The following is a 21,341-nucleotide window of genomic DNA, read 5'->3' on the forward strand; positions in this document are numbered from 1 at the left end:
CTGAGCAACTTGCATATGGATAATTTGAAGCACAGTCGCCCAAAAGAATAGACACTTGCAGTTGAAGGGGGGGGGGGGGGGGGAATTTAGCTTTTTCTATCATTGCGGGATACATCTGAAACCTTGCACATGATAACTTACAAATAGGAGTTTAAAAAGTTCCTGAGCAACTTGCATATGGATAATTTGAAGCAAAGTCAGGGGAAGAAATAGAGACTTGAAGTTCAAGAGGGGGAGGGGAGGGAGGAGTTTAACTTTTTCTATCATTGCAGGATACGTCTGAAACCTTGCACATGATAACTTACTAATAACAAGTCTAAAAATAAAAATAAAAAATCCTTCTTCTACTGTTTTCCAATAGTTTACAAACTGAGAGCAAAGTTGAAGACTTCAAAAAAATGCCAAAATTGGCTATTTTTGGCCCACTTTCACAAAAAAAAAAAGACTTCTGTAAACTCTTTTAAATCTTTTTCATTAGAAATACCATGTTCGAAACCACCTAAAAACTATATTTGGTTTTGTAATATGAGCATATAAGGCCCTAAAAAAAAAAGGTGGAGGTGCATTGAAAATGGCCCATTTAACGCTGGTACTCAAGTTATATCTGACATCTTTTATTATGTTCTATAACTGTTTAATACTCTCTGGGGAAGGCAATACCAAATGTCATGAAGATATGAAATCAGAAAGTCTGAATAACTTGAAAAGTTTCAAGAAACTGGTGTCTTGTGTCACAACTCATCATGACATATTTCAGTCTGTTTTCACTGCTATAACTACAAAATCAAACTAGTTATAAATCTCACAATTTAACTGTGCATTACCAAGACAATGTAGATCGTGGCAGTAAAGTTGCTCGATGACAACTTCAGCACACATCATAGAAACAGTCTGTAGATTTTACACCACTCTGACATAGTGTAAATTTTGGTGAAGTTCACAGGAGTCTTCCTTACATTTTTTGGAATGGATTTAAGTTATAGAGAATTATTAGTATGCTTTTCTGTTGTGTAATGTTATTGATTGCTAGTTTATTTCTGGTTTAAGGTATATAGTGTACTTTCTGTTAGCATTGTTTGTAGTTAATGTGGAACACTAGCGTACACATGAAATTGTTTGTGTTGGTCCACTGTGGCTAACCATTGACTTTTTGTTTTGAAGTGAGAAAACCAGAATCCCCATCGTCATAGGAGCCAGGTCTGGTAGTTGTGCAACAGCCACCACTGAATTTTCTTTACTGCAGGATTCCAAGATCCCGAGATGATGATACATAGAAGTGTCGAAGCCAAAACTAGAAGAGGTCTCTTTTAGGATCCTAAGCTTATATTTACTTCAGCCTACTTGAATTTTCTTGCTATGGAATGTCACAATGAAAACTATACTGTGAGCCAGGCGATGTCACTGATGAGACAGTTTGGGAAGTAATTTTGAGAAGGCAGAACCCAAAAAAATTATAGTTTTCACAAGTGATTACATCAGATTATTAGAGCCACAAAAAGAGAAAAATATTCTTTTTACTTCATTCCTCACACCATCTCATTTTTTATAAAAAGAATTTTGAGGGCCCGATTGCTGTAGAGATGCATAAAACTGCTTACTTGCAGTTTTTCTGAATCAAGCTCATTTCCTAGTAATCAGGACTTTTAATATTGTCTTCCACAGAGATTACTAAACAGCTGCAGAACATAGTAAAAGATGTCAGATTTAACTTGATTACTGTCAGAATACATGCCCATTTTCATCGCACACAACTGTGTTGTTCTTTTTTATGGCTTTATATGCTCACATTGCAAAACCAAAGAGTTTTTTTAGATGGTTTAGAATATGGTCTTTTTAATGAAAATTGTTTAAAGGAGTTTGCAGAAGAATTTTTTTAAAGTGGATAAAAAATAGCCATTTTTGGCATCTTCAACTTTGTCCACAGTTTTTAAAGTACTGGAAAACAATAAGAGGATGAAATTTTATATCCTAAGACCTTGTATTAGTAAGTTATTACATGAAAGGTTTCAGATATATCCCGCAATTACTTCCAGAGATATAAAAAGCCAAACTCCAAATTTTTTTTTAGTGTGTATTTTTTCGGCTGAATTTGCTTCAAATTATCCACATGCAAATCCCTCAGGAAATCCTTTTTTCGTTTTTCACTTAAGTTGTGCAAGATACCTAATTTTGTGTCTTTCAAGAAAATACTGCCAGAGATATTATGTCTGAAGCTGCCGAAAACTCGGGGGTGTGCTGTTGATAGCTGCATTATGGAGTCAAAAAAATTACTCTATCTCTGCGTGTATTAAATTGGCAAAAGTAAAACTTTACCAATGTTCATTGGGAACATGAGTAAAAGTTCACACAAAATTTCAACGAAATCCGTGATGGTGATGTGGGAACTTTTTCTGAAATTTGACCACTTGGTACAGAATAGCCCTAAACAAAATTAAGGAAAGATCATTCACCTGAAGCTGCTTCAACATAGCATAATGCATTTCCAAGTGTTACACATTAATCAGCAACAGATGAGTGTTGCCTTTTCTTTCTTTCTTTTCTTTTTTTCTTGCACGTGTCTATGCACCCGCCATCAATCAGTTGCAGATGAGTGGTTGGATTTCCTCACTTTTGTTTATAATATAAGAGTATTTCCTTGTACAAATCACAATACATCTCACCTCTACAACATTTTCTATTTCCATATACATACATGAAATTCAACTCTTTGAGGACACCTTGGCCCTGATTTGAGAACATAAGACAATGCTCTGTGTTGTGAATTATCTTCAAGACAAGAATATTGTAATATCTAAGGTTCTATAATGTTTATAATAGAGGGAAACATTCCACGTGGGAAAAATATATCTAAAAACAAAGATTATGTGACTTACCAAACAAAAGCGCTGGCAGGTCGATAGACACACAAACAAACACAAACATACACACAAAATTAAAGCTTTCGCAACCAACGGTTGCTTCTTCAGGAAAGAGGGAAGGAGAGGGAAAGACGAAAGGATGTGGGTTTTAAGGGAGAGGGTAAGGAGTCATTCCAATCCTGGGAACGGAAAGACTTACCTTAGGGGGAAAAAAGGACAGGTATACACTCGCACACACACACATATCCATCCGCACATACACAGACACAAGCAGACATTTGTAAAGGGAAAGAATTTGGGCAGAGATGTCAGTTGAGGCGGAAGTACAGAGGCAAAGATATTGTTGAAAGACAGGTAATGCCCTTCAGAATATCCTCTCTTCCCGTTATCCGCCACGCCTGCTGCCGCTCATACCTCACCTGTCTTTCAACATCTTTGCCTCTGTACTTCCGCCTCGACTGACATCTCTGCCCAAACTCTTTGCCTTTACAAATGTCTGCTTGTGTCTGTGTATATGCGGATGGATATATGTGTGTGTGCGAGTGTATACCTGTCCTTTTTTCCCCCTAAGGTGAGTCTTTCCGCTCCCGGGAATGGAATGACTCCTTACCCTCTCCCTTAAAACCCACATCCTTTTGTCTTTCCCTCTCCTTCTCTCTTTCCTGAAGAAGCAATCGTTGGTTGCGAAAGCTTGAATTTTGTGTGTTTGTTTGTGTGTCTATCGACCTGCCAGTGCTTTTGTTTGGTAAGTCACATCATCTTTGTTTTTAGATATGTTCTATAATATTTCTCAGATGAATAATATTTACAAACTATTATCAAAGCAAAAATACACTGCCTGACAAAAAAGTGAAACATCTAGAAGACATAGGTGGATGTCAATGTAACGTGGGACACAACAATTACGAAAAGGATGGACTGCTACTCACTGTATTAACTATACCTACATCTTGACAACTGCCATCCCTTCACACCACAAAATCCCTACCATGCACCCTGGCTACCCAAGAATGGCATATCTGCAATGACAAGAACTCCGTTGCCCAGTATGCTGAAGGCCTCAAAACGGTCTTCACAGAAGGCAAATACTCAAACCTAGTCCACAAACAGATTTCCCATGCCATACCTCAACATACCTCCATTCCTCCCGTTACCCCAAGAACCAGCTACAAAAGAGTGCCCCTTCACCACCCAATACCACTCTGGGCTGGAATAACTGAACCACATCCTATGTCAGTGCTCTGATTACCTATCATCATGTCCCAAAATGAGGGGCATCCTACCCAAGATCCTTCCAACTGCTCTTCTAATGGTTTTCCATTATCCATCCAACCTACACAACAGCCTAATCCATCCTTGTGCCACTCCCAGTCCCAATTCCTTTGCGACAGAGATCATATCCTATAGGGGACCCAGGTGAAAGACCTGCCCAATTTAGCTACCCAGCATTTCCTAATCCAGTCCTGTCACAGGCTTATCCTATCCCATCAGAGGCCAGGCCACCTGTAAACACAGTCACGTCAACAATTGATTCACAACCTGAGCCATCTGGATCCTCCTTTCCACCACCAGCTTCACTGAACTGTGCAGATAGGAATTATATTTACAACATATTCTCTGCACTTGAAATTATCCTTGCCTCAATTTAACCTAATGTGTCCACCTGCTTCACCCGACAGTTTCCATCCCCTCTGTTCTATCAACTCCTCTCAATTCACATCCTATCACCCTCAATGAGCACCGCTCTCTGCCAATGCAACCAATAGCCTTTCCCAGCTCTACTACTCTCCCCCCCCCCCCCCCCCCTCACTCACACAGCGTCCTGATGCTGTGCCTTACAGCCCTGTCCTGGTGCCACATTCTGGCCCCTGCAGGCTCAACCAGGCAGCACCCTTCTCCCCCCCACCAGTACTCGTGCTTTCCCTCCCCCCTTCCTGCCTCATTCTGGGCTGCTGTTTCCTTTCAACACAACAGTTCCAGCCTAGCTAGAAGTAGTGGTCATGAGTGCGTGTGGTGTACCTGCTTGTGTGAATGTCTGTGTGTCTTCCTTTCTTTTCTGACAAAGGCAACGGCCCAAAGCTCAGTATGTAACAGTCTTTTCATTGCGCCTATCTGCAATTCAATGTACCATTTTCACAGTGAGTAGCAATCTATCCTTTTGATAGTTGTTGATATTCCAACCTGTACTTCCCATTGTTTCGCTTTGTACATGTATACACCATTGGCAGGTATGTACAAGATCAGAGTTGCAATCCTCTCTGCCAATAGAACACTTACCAGAGCAAATTAGTCTTGTTCATGTTTAGTGCTGTTAGCAGGCTGGTAGTGCACAGAAGGGGTAAGAACAATGTTAAATGTTGAGGAATCATTGGGAAGGACACAGAGGTGCCACCTATTCATGTAAGACAACATAACCAGCACCTGGCAGCTTTATAGAGGCCACACTGTGGGTCTTCATGTGGTCACCTGGTGGAATCTTGCTCTATTCAGATTTGTGCGGCATTCATATGTGACAGTGGTCTGATGCTGGAGTGCATGTAAGCATGCGCACAGGCATACTCATCGTCAAAATTACTATCGAGTGTCTCTGGCCACCATAAGGGAAGATTTCCATATTGTGCACCAAGCTCACTGCAACCCCTTAACATTTGTGCATGCCATCTGAAAACAAGAAATGAAGTCTCTGAAACATGTATCCCACACCATTGGTATGTGATTAGCAGCAGCCAGGCCAGGGAATTATTGTCCCACATGTAGTCTGCCATTAACACCACGATAGAAGTGGCTACATATGTAGTGGTGCAGTGACTGGGAAGCATGGATTGCTGATGAATGGTACTGCACTCTGTTCGGTGGTGACTTACAATTCTGTACTACCCCAGATGACTGTCATTTGTTAGTATGGTCGAGTCTGGGGAAACATCCCAGCCTTCCAATGTTTTGGAGAGAGATGATGTCACTGCTGGCATCATGGGTGGGAGCCATCAGGTATGATTTCAGGTCATAGCTGGTAGCAATTGATGGAACTCTGATGTCACAATCGTACATCACAGACATCCTGTATCTTCATGAGTTAATTCTCATGCAACAGAATAGTTGTGCCACTTCTAAACAGGACAATGCTCATCTGTCATGGCATGCAAACAGGCTAGAAGAGATGCAATGTACCAAAAGCAGTTAATGAAGGGCCACAATACTGCTCATCAAATTTGATCCTGTGAATGTTTTCCAAAACATGCTCAACAATAGTAATTTTTTACAATAGTGCAGGTGATCACAGTTCTAATGGTCCTTTTGATTCTGTTTCATCGTTCCCACTGTTCGTCTGATGTAAGATTTTCTACCCACACATTTTGATACATGTTGCACCTTTTACTCATTTCAGTAGCTTGCAGAATTTTGATGGATAGATGAAGACTGTTTAATTTTGTCTCTCTTCAGAAGGGGGTTAATTTTAGCCATACAATGGCAGAAATGTAAAATTCTGCTGCTGCTTCTCATTGAGGTCATTATTATTTTTACTACTTGATATCTGTAGTATCCGCACAGTTGCCTGGCCAGTACCACCAAAGGACACATCCGTGGCTGGTAGGTTGCCATACCCATAGGCATCCTCCACCAAAGCCAAACACAAACAACAATCCCAATTCTGGTCATACACACTGCTGGCTTACGAAGAGTGGTAGATGACAACAGCAACACACCTCTCTATGTACACACCAGACAACAGCAACTCATCACTCTGTCTGCATGCCGGACTCCAGCAGGCTCCACAAGACATTATATTTTGTGCGTCCACATGACACCGCAAGTAAATCCCTCCATCAGATCACTTAAGATGCTCACAGCTACTAGCTGACACCATTCATGCCTGCAGGCTCAACTCCAGCTGTCCCCTGCAGCTGATCTATAGGTTGCATCTTCAGCAGCCGTCTTCAGTGCCACCAAGATCATAGACCAGGCATCAACCCACGACTACAATAAAGACACCAACCATCCTGCAACTGACCGAGATAGACACTAACCTCGACTAGCCTCTGGTATACTGACTGAACACACACCGACCGAGGACATAGTGCTGGACAACAGTGAGGGACATTTTCATTCTACCAGAAATGGATCTTACTTCCTGTTTCACATCTCAGCTATGAACTGTTTTTACCAGTGTGTGTGTGTGTGTGTGTGTGTGTTTTTGTGTGTTTACCAATAAAGTGTTTCTTTCACTGTACTTGTGGGTCAACATTATTATATGCTTTCCTTGCCACCTTGTCAGAACCATGATACAAGAACATAATTAATTTTGTGACTGTTGTAGCACTGATCCTAAAGACACTCTGTAAGCAGATCAGCTAAATGGGAAGTTTTCATTGGCTGATCTGATTCTTGCATGGTGTATCTTAATGTATATCACAGTGCACTTCCGTGCTGGGATCTGGTTCTTGCATATGTACCATGATCTATACCACAGTGCACTTCTGTGCTGGGTGATGATGGTTGTGAGTATGCAAGAACAGAATAGTGTGCAATGGCTATCTGTACTTGCTGTGACCAAGGCATGCATCATGCATTTGAGGTGGATGAGGACACTGAGGAAAAGCAAGTACCATCTTTTTCTATCTTCCTAGAGAATTGGATGTGACTGTTGATGCTACAAAGATGTTCCAGGAGCTTCTCACATTTCTGTCTAAGGCAATATCTTCTTTGAAGCCATAATTGGTGACAAGTTTTATATCCTTTTAAATGTAAATTTGTTTAAGTTGTTGTTGTTGTTGTTGTTGTTGTTGTTGGTTTTCCCACATCCACAAGGGGAATTTCATTTGGGACCTGTGGAAGGCACGTTAGCATATCTGTTCTTATTTTGTAAATATTTGTTATGTATTCTTCTTTTCTTATATATTCCACATTGCAGAGGATCTACTCAGTACGGAGCAATTTGAACGAAAAGTACATCTAATCTCTAACGTAACAGGATACCCACTGCAATGCCATCAAAATGATCATGAAACTGGGCACTGGAGGGTTAAAAGGGAAGAAGAAGGTATAAAATAGTGCCTAAGTAGCTTGACCAATCACTTGCAAAGAAATGGAACACCGAGTCCAAAGAACCTTAGATAGGTACATTCATAAAGAATGCCATCGTATCATCAAAGATGATTATAATGTGACCATCACAAAGTCAAGGACATTTTTTGTGTCAAGGGTGGGGTGGTAGTAGAAGCAACATATGCTACATATGATGATGCTGGGACACCAGTAATGTCAAAGCTGCAGTTTCAGTATATCCGAAGGCACTGCAGCTGTCAGGAGTATTTGGTAGAAAGCTTGTGACAGTTTAAACAATTAACAGGAAGCATGAGAAGATGTTATATGGAAAAATTACTTTTACAACATGCTGCATTCTTACTACTGCAGTGGTTTGTTGCTGTTTTAATTTTACAAAGGAATATTTGCTCACAAGAGCCATCTTACTGTGTCAATTTTTGACAAGACAGTGGAAGAAAGAAAAACAAGAAGTAAATGGAGGAGAAGCACCCAAGAGAAGGTAAGATGGCAAAAAAAGCTGCAATATATAGAAGTGAGACTAAACAAAAAAATAAGTGAATTGAGAGGGAAACAGAGACAGGATAGGATAGGAAGGACAGTAAGCAATGATACAATCTACGTAAACCGAGGTCAGTATAAGGACAGTAAGAAAGCCACGCTGCTCAGAAAAGTTCTCATTTGCTGTTCTTGATAGCAAGGATCTGGATCATTTGCGAGGAAAAATATACACTATGACAAAAATCATGTTCTACTGTATTATAAATAACATATTAGAAAAAAAAAAACAATTAACTTACAGCCGGATGACTGAAAATTATTTGGTAGCAGTCAATACCAGTTGGAGGATCAAGAGGTTTATTTGGATGATGGTAGCCTGAGCCTTTGAAATCTTCCACACCTGTAGCATCAAACAACAGAGTGACAGCAGCTGCATCATAACGCCTCTGGAAATTATGAATTCTGAAACATTCAATAAAAAATGATTACTGCTTTAACTAAAACAGAAAAATATAACATAAACTAGGATCTTTTATAGAAGATATTATTTGGTGGATTCCACAAGAAAATGTTCTCTCACAGAGTAGCATGCACAATTTTCCAAAGATAAATGACGCTTCAGAAGTTCAAGGAGTGACCTACAATAACAAGCTTTACAGTTTTCAGAGAGAAAACTGTCTATGTGAATATCGACTTCAGTTGTAAGTGAAGGGCATCAATCTCAGTTCTGTCATCTCAGTGAGATTCATGTGCCAATTTCAATTCAAAATTCTGCTGGCTGTCACATCTAAGGAACCTTAAGATAAGAATACAGAAGGTCATGAATAGCTTGTAGTGCCTGGAAAAAAAGAAGACGGACAGGTCATGTCTATCACAATTTTATACTCATTTGGTCCTGACTTGATTATGGCTGTATCATCTCTGAAGTGACTTAACTTTCCTTATTTGAAAATAATGAATGCATTACACCACAAATCCATTGTATTTGCATTGGAGTGTTTATAGGATGAGCCCTTGCTTAGTTTCAGCACAGAATTTAGTGAGACAATTCTAAAATTTTGATGATGGGGCCTCACCATTTACAATGAGCTGGATATCAAGCCATTCAGAATTTATCTTGCATTTAAAATTACTTCTCACTTACCAGTTGTGGACAAAGCATACCTTATCACCCGCAAACTGCAAAATAATTAAGAATCCAAGCAAAGCAGCTCACTGTGAATGACAACATAGTACATATAAATGTCCCCTCCTAGGAGTGGAGGAAGTTGTTACCTCAATGAGTACACGAACAGAACTTAACTGGCTGTTGTGCTGTTTTACCTGGGAATTTTATGAATCTGCCCCTATGATGCTTTTGTAGGAAGAAAAAGATGCTTTCGTTGCTTTACACAACTTTCTCCGGTACGCGGATTTGTCATATAGTTTGAGGAGCACTCAGAAAATCAGAATTAAAGTGATACTTTGATGTAAGTCACATATCTACTCAAGGTCACTGCTATCTCCCCGTATGTCATTACTGAGATGAACAGGCATGAATAGATGGGAAACAGAGTGACAGGACTGGCCAGAGTATCAACTGCAGTTGGTTTCTCTAATCACTAAACCACGGAGTGCCTTCTATAGTGACTTATTCAAAATGAAGTTTATAAGATTATATCCATACAAGACACTCGCCATTAACCCACAGCGTCGCAAGATTAGCAGAGCTGTCTAAGGTGCTGCAGTCAAGGACTGTGCGGCTGGTCCTGGCGGAGGTTCGAGTCCTCCCTGGGTATGGCTGTGTGTGTTTGTCCTTAGGATAATTTAGGTTAAGTAGTGTTGGACTGATGACCTTAGCAGTGAAGCCCCATAAGATTTCACACACATTTGAACATTAACCCACAGCTAACTCCTACTCCATCACGAAAGCCACAAGCACCTGACTGATAACGTACCCTAGTGCGCATCTACATGCAAAAAGCCGAGTATGGCTAACATTAACTTAGTATGAGGTGCCACAGTAAGTAAATCTGATTACAAACATGGATTTTCCAGTCTTTTTTGTGACATTAAATCAGTACAAAGGAAACATGTATACTGTTTCAGAATAAGATTCTCACTCTGCAACAGAGTGTGCGCCGATATGAAACTTCCTGGCAGATTAAAACTGTGTGCTTGACTAAGACTCGAAATTGGGACCTTTGCCTTTCATGGGCAAGTGTGCTCTATCAACTGAACTATCCAAACACAAGTCACAACTCGTCATCACAGCTTTACTTCTGCCAGTACCTCATCCCCTACCTTCCAAACTTCACACAAGTTCTCCTGCAAAACTAGTACCCCTGAAAGAAATGATATGGCGATATGGCTTAGCCACAGCCTGGGGGATGTTTCCGCAATGAGATTTCCACTCTGCAGGAAGGTAGGAGACAAGATACTGGCGGAAGTAAAGCTGCGAGGAAGGGTTGTGAGTCACTGCTTGAGTACCTCAGTTGGTTGAGCTCTTGCCTACGAAAGGCAAAGGTTCTGAGTTCGAGTCTCAGTCTGGCACACAGTTTACCAGGAAGTTTCATGTCTATTGTTCACTACACCTGTTTTAAAATATTACACACTCATTTTCAGATGTATTAAAAACAAGAGTTGATAATGAAAAAATCAAACAATGGAAAATCCAGGATGGACGAATGACAATATTATGAAAAGAACAGTTTGCTACTCACCATATCGAGAAGACACAGTCACAAACATGCAGAAGAAAAAGATTGCTATATATTTAAGCACTCAGACAAGAATGTCCTTCTAAAGCAGAAAACACACACACCTTAAATTCACACAAACACAACTCAAACACACGAGACCATTATCTCTGGCCACAGTGGCCAGATGCACCCTCAGTGGCCAGAGGCAGTGATCATGTGTGTGTAAATTGTGACTGTGTGTATGTTTTCTACTTCAGAAGAAGGAAGCTTAAATGTATAGAAATCTTTATGTTGTGCGTGTCTGCGACTGACCGTCTATATAATGGGCTGCAATCCATCCTTTACATAATACTGTAGTTGACAGGAACTGTCTTATGAAGTAATTAGAGTGTGGCAGAACAAAAAAGTATGTGAAAATCTTGAAGAAGTTGAGAAAAAAAAGACTGCTCCAAATCAATAAAATAAAGTGGGGAAAAATGGAGTAAGATGACACTGCAAAGACATTTGTGATGGTGCCAAAGATGATGAAGGCGGGAATGTGACACAAATAAAGAAGGAAATGGGCAGTGCCTTGTTTTAGAGAAGAAAAGATAAATAGGGGGATGCATCATGAAAACACTACAGTACAATCTATATTATAGTTATTGTCAGTAACAACCCAACAAATTAGCACCAATTACTACTATGCAGGCACACTCCACTGGAATATGCCGAACCCAGCATTCTTAAAAAGCATATAAACTTTTCATGCAGATAAGGCAGGGCAACAATGATGTTCACAGTTTAATTTCATAGTGTGCTGCTTTGTCAATTTATTGCTACATCACACCATGAACTATGAATTAACTTTGTGTCCTCCACATAGAATATCTCAATTCCTATGCACAGAAGTCACCTGCCTACTCACAAAAAGAAAAAAAACAAACACTGATACAGTATCTGAATACTGTAATCACAGAAAGCATAAATACACTCCTGGAAATTGAAATAACAACACCATGAATTCATTGTCCCAGGAACGGGAAACTTTATTGACACATTCCTGGGGTCAGATACATCACATGATCACACTGACAGAACCACAGGCACATAGACACAGGCAACAGAGCATGCACAATGTCGGCACTAGTACAGTGTATATCCACCTTTCGCAGCAATGCAGGCTGCTATTCTCCCATGGAGACGATCGTAGAGATGCTGGATGTAGTCCCGTGGAACGGCTTGCCATGCCATTTCCACCTGGCGCCTCAGTTGGACCAGCGTTCGTGCTGGACGTGCAGACCGCGTGAGACGACACTTCATCCAGTCCCAAACATGCTCAATGGGGGACAGGTCCGGAGATCTTGCTGGCCAGGGTAGTTGACTTACACCTTCTAGAGCACGTTGGGTGGCACGGGATACATGCGGACATGCATTGTCCTGTTGGAACAGCAAGTTCCCTTGCCGGTCTAGGAATGGTAGAACGATGGGTTCGATGACGGTTTGGATGTACCGTGCACTATTCAGTGTCCCCTCGACGATCACCATAGGTGTACGGCCAGTGTAGGAGATCGCTCCCCACACCATGATGCCGGGTGTTGGCCCTGTGTGCCTCGGTCGTATGCAGTCCTGATTGTGGCGCTCACCTGCACGGCGCCAAACACGCATACGACCATCATTGGCACCAAGGCAGAAGCGACTCTTATCGCTGAAGACGACACGTCTCCATTCGTCCCTCCATTCACGCCTGTCGCGACACCACTGGAGGCGGGCTGCACGATGTTGGGGCGTGAGTGGAAGACGGCCTAACGGTGTGCGGGACCATAGCCCAGTTTCATGGAGACGGTTGCGAATGCTCCTCGCCGATACCCGAGGAACAACAGTGTCCCTAATTTGCTGGGAAGTGGCGGTGCGGTCCCCTACGGCACTGCGTAGGATCCTATGGTCTTGGCGTGCATCCGTGCTTCGCTGCGGTCCGGTCCCAGGTCGACGGGCACGTGCACCTTCCGCCAACCGCTGGCGACAACATCGATGTACTGTGGAGACCTCACGCCCCACGTGTTGAGCAATTCTGCGGTACGTCCACCCGGCCTCCCGCATGCCCACTATACGCCCTCGCTCAAAGTCCGTCAACTGCACATAAGGTTCACGTCCACGCTGTCGCGGAATGCTACCAGTGTTAAAGACTGCGATGGAGCTCTGTATGCCACGGCAAACTGGCTGACACTGACGGCGGCGGTGCACAAATGCTGCGCAGCTAGCGCCATTCGACGGCCAACACCGCGGTTCCTGGTGTGTCCGCTGTGCCGTGCGTGTGATCATTGCTTGTACAGCCCCCTCGCAGTGTCCGGAGCAAGTATGGTGGGTCTGACACACCGGTGTCAATGTGTTCTTTTTTCCATTTCCAGGAGTGTATATACTGCTTCTGTTACGCAGTCAATCTATTTTCAAACTGCTGCTTGTGAAGTTCATTCAATTTATATATTAGGCTATATGAATCACTATTCAAAACATAAAAGAAGCATTAACACTATTCATTACATAAAAGAAGAATTAGCAAAGTCATTTTTCAGAGAGCTAACATACGAAGAAACACGAAGAATGACTCGCTAAGCAAACAGATACAATTATATCAGCTAATTTCAGGATGCTTCCTATGAAACATTTCATCCCTACAAATGATCAATGCAAAGAAAATTTACATCATTAAATTACTGGTCTGATGTGTTCAACAGAAACATGTGGGCATGACAACCAACACACTTTATGTCTGCATGAATTGCAACCAACAAACTGTGGTGAAGAGACAGTTGGACCACCCAGCTGCTGAACATGCTGCTCAACAAATTGTGCTTCACTTCAATGACTGCTTCACACTAATAGGGGAATTGGGAGGAGGGAGTTGAAGTATGAAGCAAGGTGGGTCAACGGATTGTGGTCATTCGCCTCCCTCCTTAGCTCTGCAGATGATGAAGAAATTGATGAAATGTATGATAAGATAAAAGAACTTATTCAGATAGTCAAGGGAGATGAAAATTTAATAGTCATGGGTGACTGGAATTCGATAGTAGGAAAAGGAAAAGAAGGAAATGTAGTAGGTGAATATGGATTGGGGGTAATAAATGAAAGAGGAAGCCACCTGGTAGAATTTTGCACAGAGCATAACTTAATCATAGCTAACACTTGGTTCAAGAATCATAAAAGAAGGTTGTATACATGGAAGAAGTGTGGACATACTAGAAGGTATCAGATAGATCATATAATGCTAAGACAGAGATTTAGGAACCAGGTTTTAAATTGTAAGACATTTCCAGGGGCAGGTGTGGACTCTGATCACAATCTATTGTTTATGAACTATAGATTAAAACTGAAGAAACTGCAAAAAGGTGGGAATTTAAGGATATGGGACCTGGATAAATTGACTAAACCAGAGGTTGTACAGAGTTTCAGGGAGAGCATAAGGGAATGATTGACAGGAATGGGGGAAAGAAATACAGTAGAAGAAAAATGGATAGCTTTGAGGGATGAAGTAGTGAAGGCAGCAGAGGATCAAGTAGGTAAAAAGACGAGGGCCAGTAGAAATCCTTGGGTAACAGAAGAAATATTGAATTTAATTGATGAAAGGAGAAAATATAAAAATGCAGTAAATGAAGCAGGAAAAAAGGAATACAAACGTCTCAAAAATGAGATCGACAGGAAGTGCAAAATGGCTAAGCAGGGATGGCTAGAGGGCAAATGTAAGGATGTAGAGGGTTATCTCACTAGGGGTAAGATAGATACTGCCTACAGGAAAATTAAAGAGACCTTTGGAGAAAAGAGAACCACTTGTATGAATATCAAGAGCTCAGATAGAAACCCAGTTCTAAGCAAAGAAGGGAAAGCAGAAAAGGGGAAGGAGCATATACAGGGTATATACAAGGGCGATGTACTTGAGGGCAATAGTACGGAAATGGAAGAGGATGTAGATGACGATTAAATCGGATATATGATACTGCGTGAAGAGTTTGACAGAGCACAGAGAGACCTGAGTCGAACCAAGGCCCCCGGAGTAGACAACATTCCATTAGAACTACTGACAGCCTTGGGAGAGCCAGTCCTGACTAAACTCTACCACCTGGTGAAAAAGATGTATGAGACAGGCAAAATACACTCAGACATCAAGAAGAATATAATAATTCCAATCCCAAAGAAAGAAGGTGTTGAGAGATGTGAAAATTACCGAACTATCAGTTTAATAAGTAACAGCTGCATAATACTAACGTGAATTCTTTACAGACGAATGGAAAAACTGGTAGGAGCCGACCTTAGGTACCTCAGTTTGGATTCCGTAGATATGTTGGAACACGAGAGGCAATACTGACCCTACGACTTATCTTAGAAGGAAGATTAAGGAAAGGCCAACCTACGTTTCTGGCATTTGTAGACTTAGAGAAAGCTTTTGACAATGTTGACTTGAATACTCTCTTTCAAGTTCTGAAGGTGGCAGGGGTAAAATACAGGGAGCAAAGGGCTATTTACAATTTGTACAGAAACCAGATGGCAGTTATAAGAGTTGAGGGACATGAAAGGGAAGCAGTAGTTGGGAAGGGAGTGAGACAGGGTTGTAGCCTCTCCCCAATGTTATTCAATCTGTATATTGAGCAAGCAGTAAAGGAAACAAAAGAAAAATTCAGAGTAGGTATTAAAATCCATGGAGAAGAAATTAAAACTTTGAGGTTCGCCGATGACATTGTAATTCTGTCAGAGACAGCAAAGGACTTGGAAGAGCAGTTGAACAGAATGGACAGTGTCTTGAAAGGAGGATATAAGATGAACATCAACAAAAGCAAAACAAGGATAATGGAATGTAGTCGAATTATGTCGGGTGATGCTGAGGGAATTAGATTAGGAAATGAGACACTTAAAGTAGTAAAGGAGTTTTGCTATTTGGGGAGCAAAATAACCGATGATGGTCAAAGTAGAGAGGATATAAAATGTAGACTGGCAATGGCAAGGAAAGTGTTTCTGAAGAAGAGAAATTTGTTAACATCGAGTATGGCTCTGTTATTGGCTGATGCTCTGGTGATGTCAAAGACTAGGAGTAAGACGAAGCCATACAAACATTATAGGATTGTTAGCCGAAGTTGCAAGGTATTTACTACTTTTTCAGCAAACAGTTCAGCTATTTTGTGATGGAAAACACAATTACAATTTTTAAGTAATAACATAAAGGAATTTTGTGAATGCTGAGTGTGGAAACCCCGCAAAAATTGATGTGTTTATGCTCCACCCATTTACAGTGGCAACATGTGCAATGACAGACATTCTTTTCCCTGTTCCCTGCAACGTCATTAAACTCACTAGAAACCATGGAATTGTAGAACTTTTGCAATTATAACTATATTGTCAACTATCAGTCATGAGCTATGACCCAAAGTACAATAAAATTATTCTTGGCAAATCTCAGTTCTGATTTTGTACGTAGAAGACACTCAGCAGAAATACCGGTCTGACAAGGTATTCAGTGGTGCAATGGGTGGCGCATCTAACGACAGATATTGAGGTCAAATGTTTGAATCCTGGGAGGGTCATACCTTTTTAAAAGTTTTACATGAAACACGAAAATTGAGTTAGCAAGAACAGTCTGTAGTAGCTGTTTCGATGGCAAGTTGTATTATTTATGACTTCACATTAATCTTTGTCTGGGAAATGGACAGCAGAGGATAAATGCATTTACTTTCCAAACAAACAAATCACTTTTTTTGGAAAGCATTACTGGTAGTGAAGATATCATCATACGCCCACAATACAATGAGATGTATAATGATGATGTTTTCTACACAAAGAGATGTAAAGCAAGCACAGCATGCAGATATCACAAACATAAGGTCTCTGATGTTTGTGAGTGTAAACTAATGACAGTGTTTGAAGCAAGATGATGAAATCTTTATGCAAGATGATGAAATTTCAAAAGTTTAAACAATTGGGATATCAGCTGGACATTACAAAGATAAAAAAACATTGTTTCTAATAAAGTAAAAAGTGTGTGATCACATGCAATACAAAATATCTTTTTGAATTTGACGTGTGTGAACAGTGACTGCAAATGAAAGCTTATGTAACAGCTTGTAAAACACAATAATATTCTGTTTTGGTTGGTGTAGTGAAGTTATGTAATTGTGATTTGGTTTTCAAATGAGAGGACTGTGAAGTCGTTTCACAAATAAGTTAAAATACTCTTTCAGGTTGGATTCAAACCAGTGATTTATGGACACCGTCTTGTAAAATTCGATGGTTTACCACTCAAACTACTGAGCTACTGAATAATTTATGTGAAGCTGGGTAAAGCAATTTTCACTAACAGTTTAATTTCATTAAATGACGCTATCCTTTCTTGTACAATGGGAAAGCATATATGGAGGTACAGTAATGTTAACTTCACAGTGCAACACATTTTTAATGAAGTCAGTGAAGTTGTGCATCGATGTGGTAGCAATTTGACAGTACAATACAGTAACATTTTACACATCTTCTCATCCTCTGAAACACTCAAGAACACTTTTTCAGGAGTTTTTATGGATACATTTGTGCAGCATTGTACTAACACCATTCGTAACCAATTTTCTGAAACATAAATTCCAAAACAAGACATTACTGTGAATTATCTTTATGACAGTACGAGCAGCGAACTAGCCACTGATGCCACCGGCATCACATGATCTGAAAGGAGCATTTAACGGGCATTCAAATTCCATTTTTATAAAAGAATATGGAAATTCAAGAGGAAAACAGACCATGTTAGGAGCATAAAATGACATAATTAACCATTTAAGACAATCTCCAGAAAACAGTCAAATACTCTGTTCTTGAATTGAGGAGGTTTGTGCAGTCTAGTAGTAAAACAATAGAGAGAAGTGTAGTAGCTTTTTGGTCATTCATTAATTCATCACTAAGTGACTACAACACAGATACTTGGCTTTGCAATACGTTGTCAATGACAGATGGTAGCAAGGTGCCACATTTACCATTAACCCAGTCTCTTTCCCAACGACACTACACAGGTCACTGACAACATTACACTTACAAATTAAGCCCTTCTCTGTTATTGTTCATAGGAAGATATTTTACATAAAAGCAATTTAACTTCTTGCAGACAGTACTTCAGTGAGCACAAAATTCTTACAGTTCCCAGTCTATACATACTTAAAGCACTTATGCATGCCAAAGAGAATGCCCACATGTATGAAAGCAGATCAGATGTGCACTCATATGAAACCAGAAATAGGAACTTATTAGACATTCCTTGGACACGTTTGAGTAAAATCCAAAATAATTTTTTACATGCTGGCAAAACATTTTATAACAATACATCACACGGAACGAGAGAATTGCATGAGAATAGATTTAAAATGGTGGTAGAGACATGGTTGAAAGAGAAAGCATCCTATAGCATAAATGAATTCCTACATAATGAAAAAGTATGATTCTCTATTATTATAAATGTGATTCTGATCAAAGAAATTGAAATTTATGTCATACAACCATACTGACCTTTTGTATAATCTTATACCATTTGTTAGCTTTTGTGTAATCATTTGTACCACAATCTGTATAACTATGTAATTTAACAACCGCAAATAACTACACATTAATAAACTGAAAATAGCTCCAAAAGGTTTGTGGTGGGGAAGTTGCCTTTACCAGGAGAACGCTACAGCTGCCATACAGGATGACTAAGAATGAGTCTTCCCTCTAGCAGTATGGAACAGTCTGCATACATTTATGTAGATTCTATCTGTATGCTCTCCTTGCTTTAGTATTATAACTCTATACATCTGTACTTAATATAGGGTTAACACACTATGTACAAAATAACCACCACCTCCTGTAGTCTCTGTACACACTATTGTCAGTGATTCATAAGGTGAGTTGCAGAAGGGTGAAATACCCTGTAATGGCTTTTATGATATAGTGGGATACAGAGAGTGGGGAATTGCCAGCTTCCTCTCCAGTTTGCAGACTTACAAAGGAAGGAAGTGTGAAACACAATCTTTTCCCCATATCTGCTCTCCTCCCCAAAGACTCCTCCAACCTGTCACATCCTTAGAAAACAGTTTATCCTTAATACCATTCTCCTGCACTAAGATGTATTATATATTTAATATCTGTTCTGTTACACTTCACTGAATGATAAACATCAATTTTATACTAACAAAAGTTACTTTGAATACTCTGTGATTTTTCAATCCCTTGCAATGCGGACACTATTAGTCCTAGAGAATAAAGAATAATCCAGTTTTAATTTTGTATGGAGAAATATTTTCACCAGAAGCCACAGTCTTCGAGATATTCAAGAAAAACATAAGTGATTTTTAAGTAGCCACCACCACCATCATTCCCACACTCACACTCTGCTAGTTCGGATTTTTAGTGTGCTGTTCATGACTCTCTCCCCTACCACTGTACAGAAATTAGCGACTACACAATTTTTGCCCCAATCAACCCATTTTGGTGAAACTTCCTGGCAGATTAAAACTGTGTGCCGGATCAAGGCTCGAATTCAAGACCTTTCCCTTTTGCAGACAAGTGCTCTACAAGCACTTGCCTGTGAAAGGCAAAGGTCCCGAGTACGAGTTTCGGACCAGCACACAGTTTTAATCTGCTAGGAAGCTTCATATGGTGCACACTCCACTGCAGAGTGAAAATATCATTCTGTAAACCCATTTTGGTGTTTATTGACTGGACTATAGTGGACTCCACAAGATAAGAAAAGACTCAAATGACAACCTAATGGAAGGAGTGCAGATGAGACTGAAATTTGCAGATGCATCACGGATGCAGGTAGCTGAAGCCTGTAATGCAAGATAAAGTCTTGATACAGCCTTTATCCAGTGATGGATGTCAAATGGGAGATGATGATCACAGAGTGTAGTGTGAGAATTTAAATTTATGAGCTCTACAAACAGCTGTTTCCATAAACTGGATTTGTATTTTTCTTGCCTGAGAATTTACTCTACTACTGTCCAAACTAAATCCATCTTTCGTATTTACTTTCTTCCCTTTGAAATTATAATATCATTTAATAGTTTCAATCTGTGTACTTCTCTCTATGTTGCAAAACTGCTCCCTTGAATTAAGTATAGCATTCCTTATAAACCATTTAATGGTTGTGACTTCACACGATATAGAATCATCTGTAGGAGTGAGCTCTGTTGTATGCAGAAATAATGTGCCATGCATAACTTGATGAAATAAAGTACATATTTCCCATCCTTCTTTTGGATCCGGGCTTTGGACCGGCACTGGCGAAGTTAGAAATACACATTTCTGTTGACTGATATATTGTGACTTACACAATGTGAGTCAAAAAGTGCAACTTTGGAATGATATAGATATTTATTGAGCTAATTTACAGATTTGGTAGATGTGTCATTTTGTATGAAACAACCTTAAGTTTCATTCACATAGTGCATCAGTACCCCACTCCGCTATCAGGAGTGCCAGCATAGCGCATAGTCAAAATGATTACTTTCACTGTTGCGGAGCGTGCTTGCTGTGTGATTTTATTTCATCAAATAAAATCTACTATATGTTGCACATCAACTAAACAATTTAGCTGACCTGAAAAATTGTATTTAAGCTGCTAACACATAGGTAATGCCCAATTTGCTGCAATGAGTGTGGGAAGAAATTGGTTACCAGTGGGATGTTTACCGCATCACAAATGGTAGTCATACTGAACCAAAGTGGCACTTGACACTTGAGGTTGTTTGTTACAAAATGACACATCTACTGATTCTGTAAGTTATCTCAACAAATTTCTATATAATTCCAAAGTTGTAAAGGTCTTTTTGACTCACCCTGTACATTGTTCCATATTATTATATTTCATATTAAATACAGAATTTCACGTAACAAGGGTGAGTGTGTGTCATTAAATCTCTGTTCCATTTACAAGCTGGCATCACTTGTGGTTATCAAATGACTGACATCATGGTGAGGGCATGCCTCACAACAAGGATACACCCTGACTAATCAGTCATACATCAGGTCTTGTGCTTGCAAAATACCTGAGTAATAAAAATAAACATAAGGTGCACTTACTTTTGATAATAGTCACAGGACAGTTTACCACACTGTTGTCTCATGTCAGCAAATGATGTCTGTTTAACCAATGTAGTAAAAAAATATAAAGTGAATTTGGATACAAAAGCAGCTTTCAGTTTTAAACACCATTGGAACACTGCAGGAAGTTGATTTGCCTTCAGAAATCCTAGTTTCCTTGACTGAAAAAGAATAAATA

General features: G+C 40.0%; 1 protein-coding gene across 5 annotated transcripts in view; it reads right to left on the minus strand.

Annotated features, from left to right (window-relative positions):
* LOC126336381 (KICSTOR subunit 2-like) overlaps positions 1-21,341 on the minus strand; it is a 61,952-nt gene that overhangs the window by 8,808 nt on the left and 31,803 nt on the right. For all 5 annotated transcript variants that reach the window (XM_049999997.1, XM_049999998.1, XM_049999995.1 and 2 more), the window contains exons 6-7: positions 21,143-21,324; positions 8,699-8,861 (exon numbers count right to left, since the gene is read on the minus strand). In XM_049999997.1, the coding sequence (XP_049855954.1) occupies positions 8,699-8,861; positions 21,143-21,324 (345 nt within the window). The remainder of the gene's footprint in view (positions 1-8,698; positions 8,862-21,142; positions 21,325-21,341) is intronic.

The sequence above is a fragment of the Schistocerca gregaria genome, chromosome 2, assembly GCF_023897955.1.
Source record: "Schistocerca gregaria isolate iqSchGreg1 chromosome 2, iqSchGreg1.2, whole genome shotgun sequence".
In the NCBI taxonomy this organism is placed as follows: Eukaryota; Metazoa; Arthropoda; class Insecta; order Orthoptera; family Acrididae; genus Schistocerca; species Schistocerca gregaria.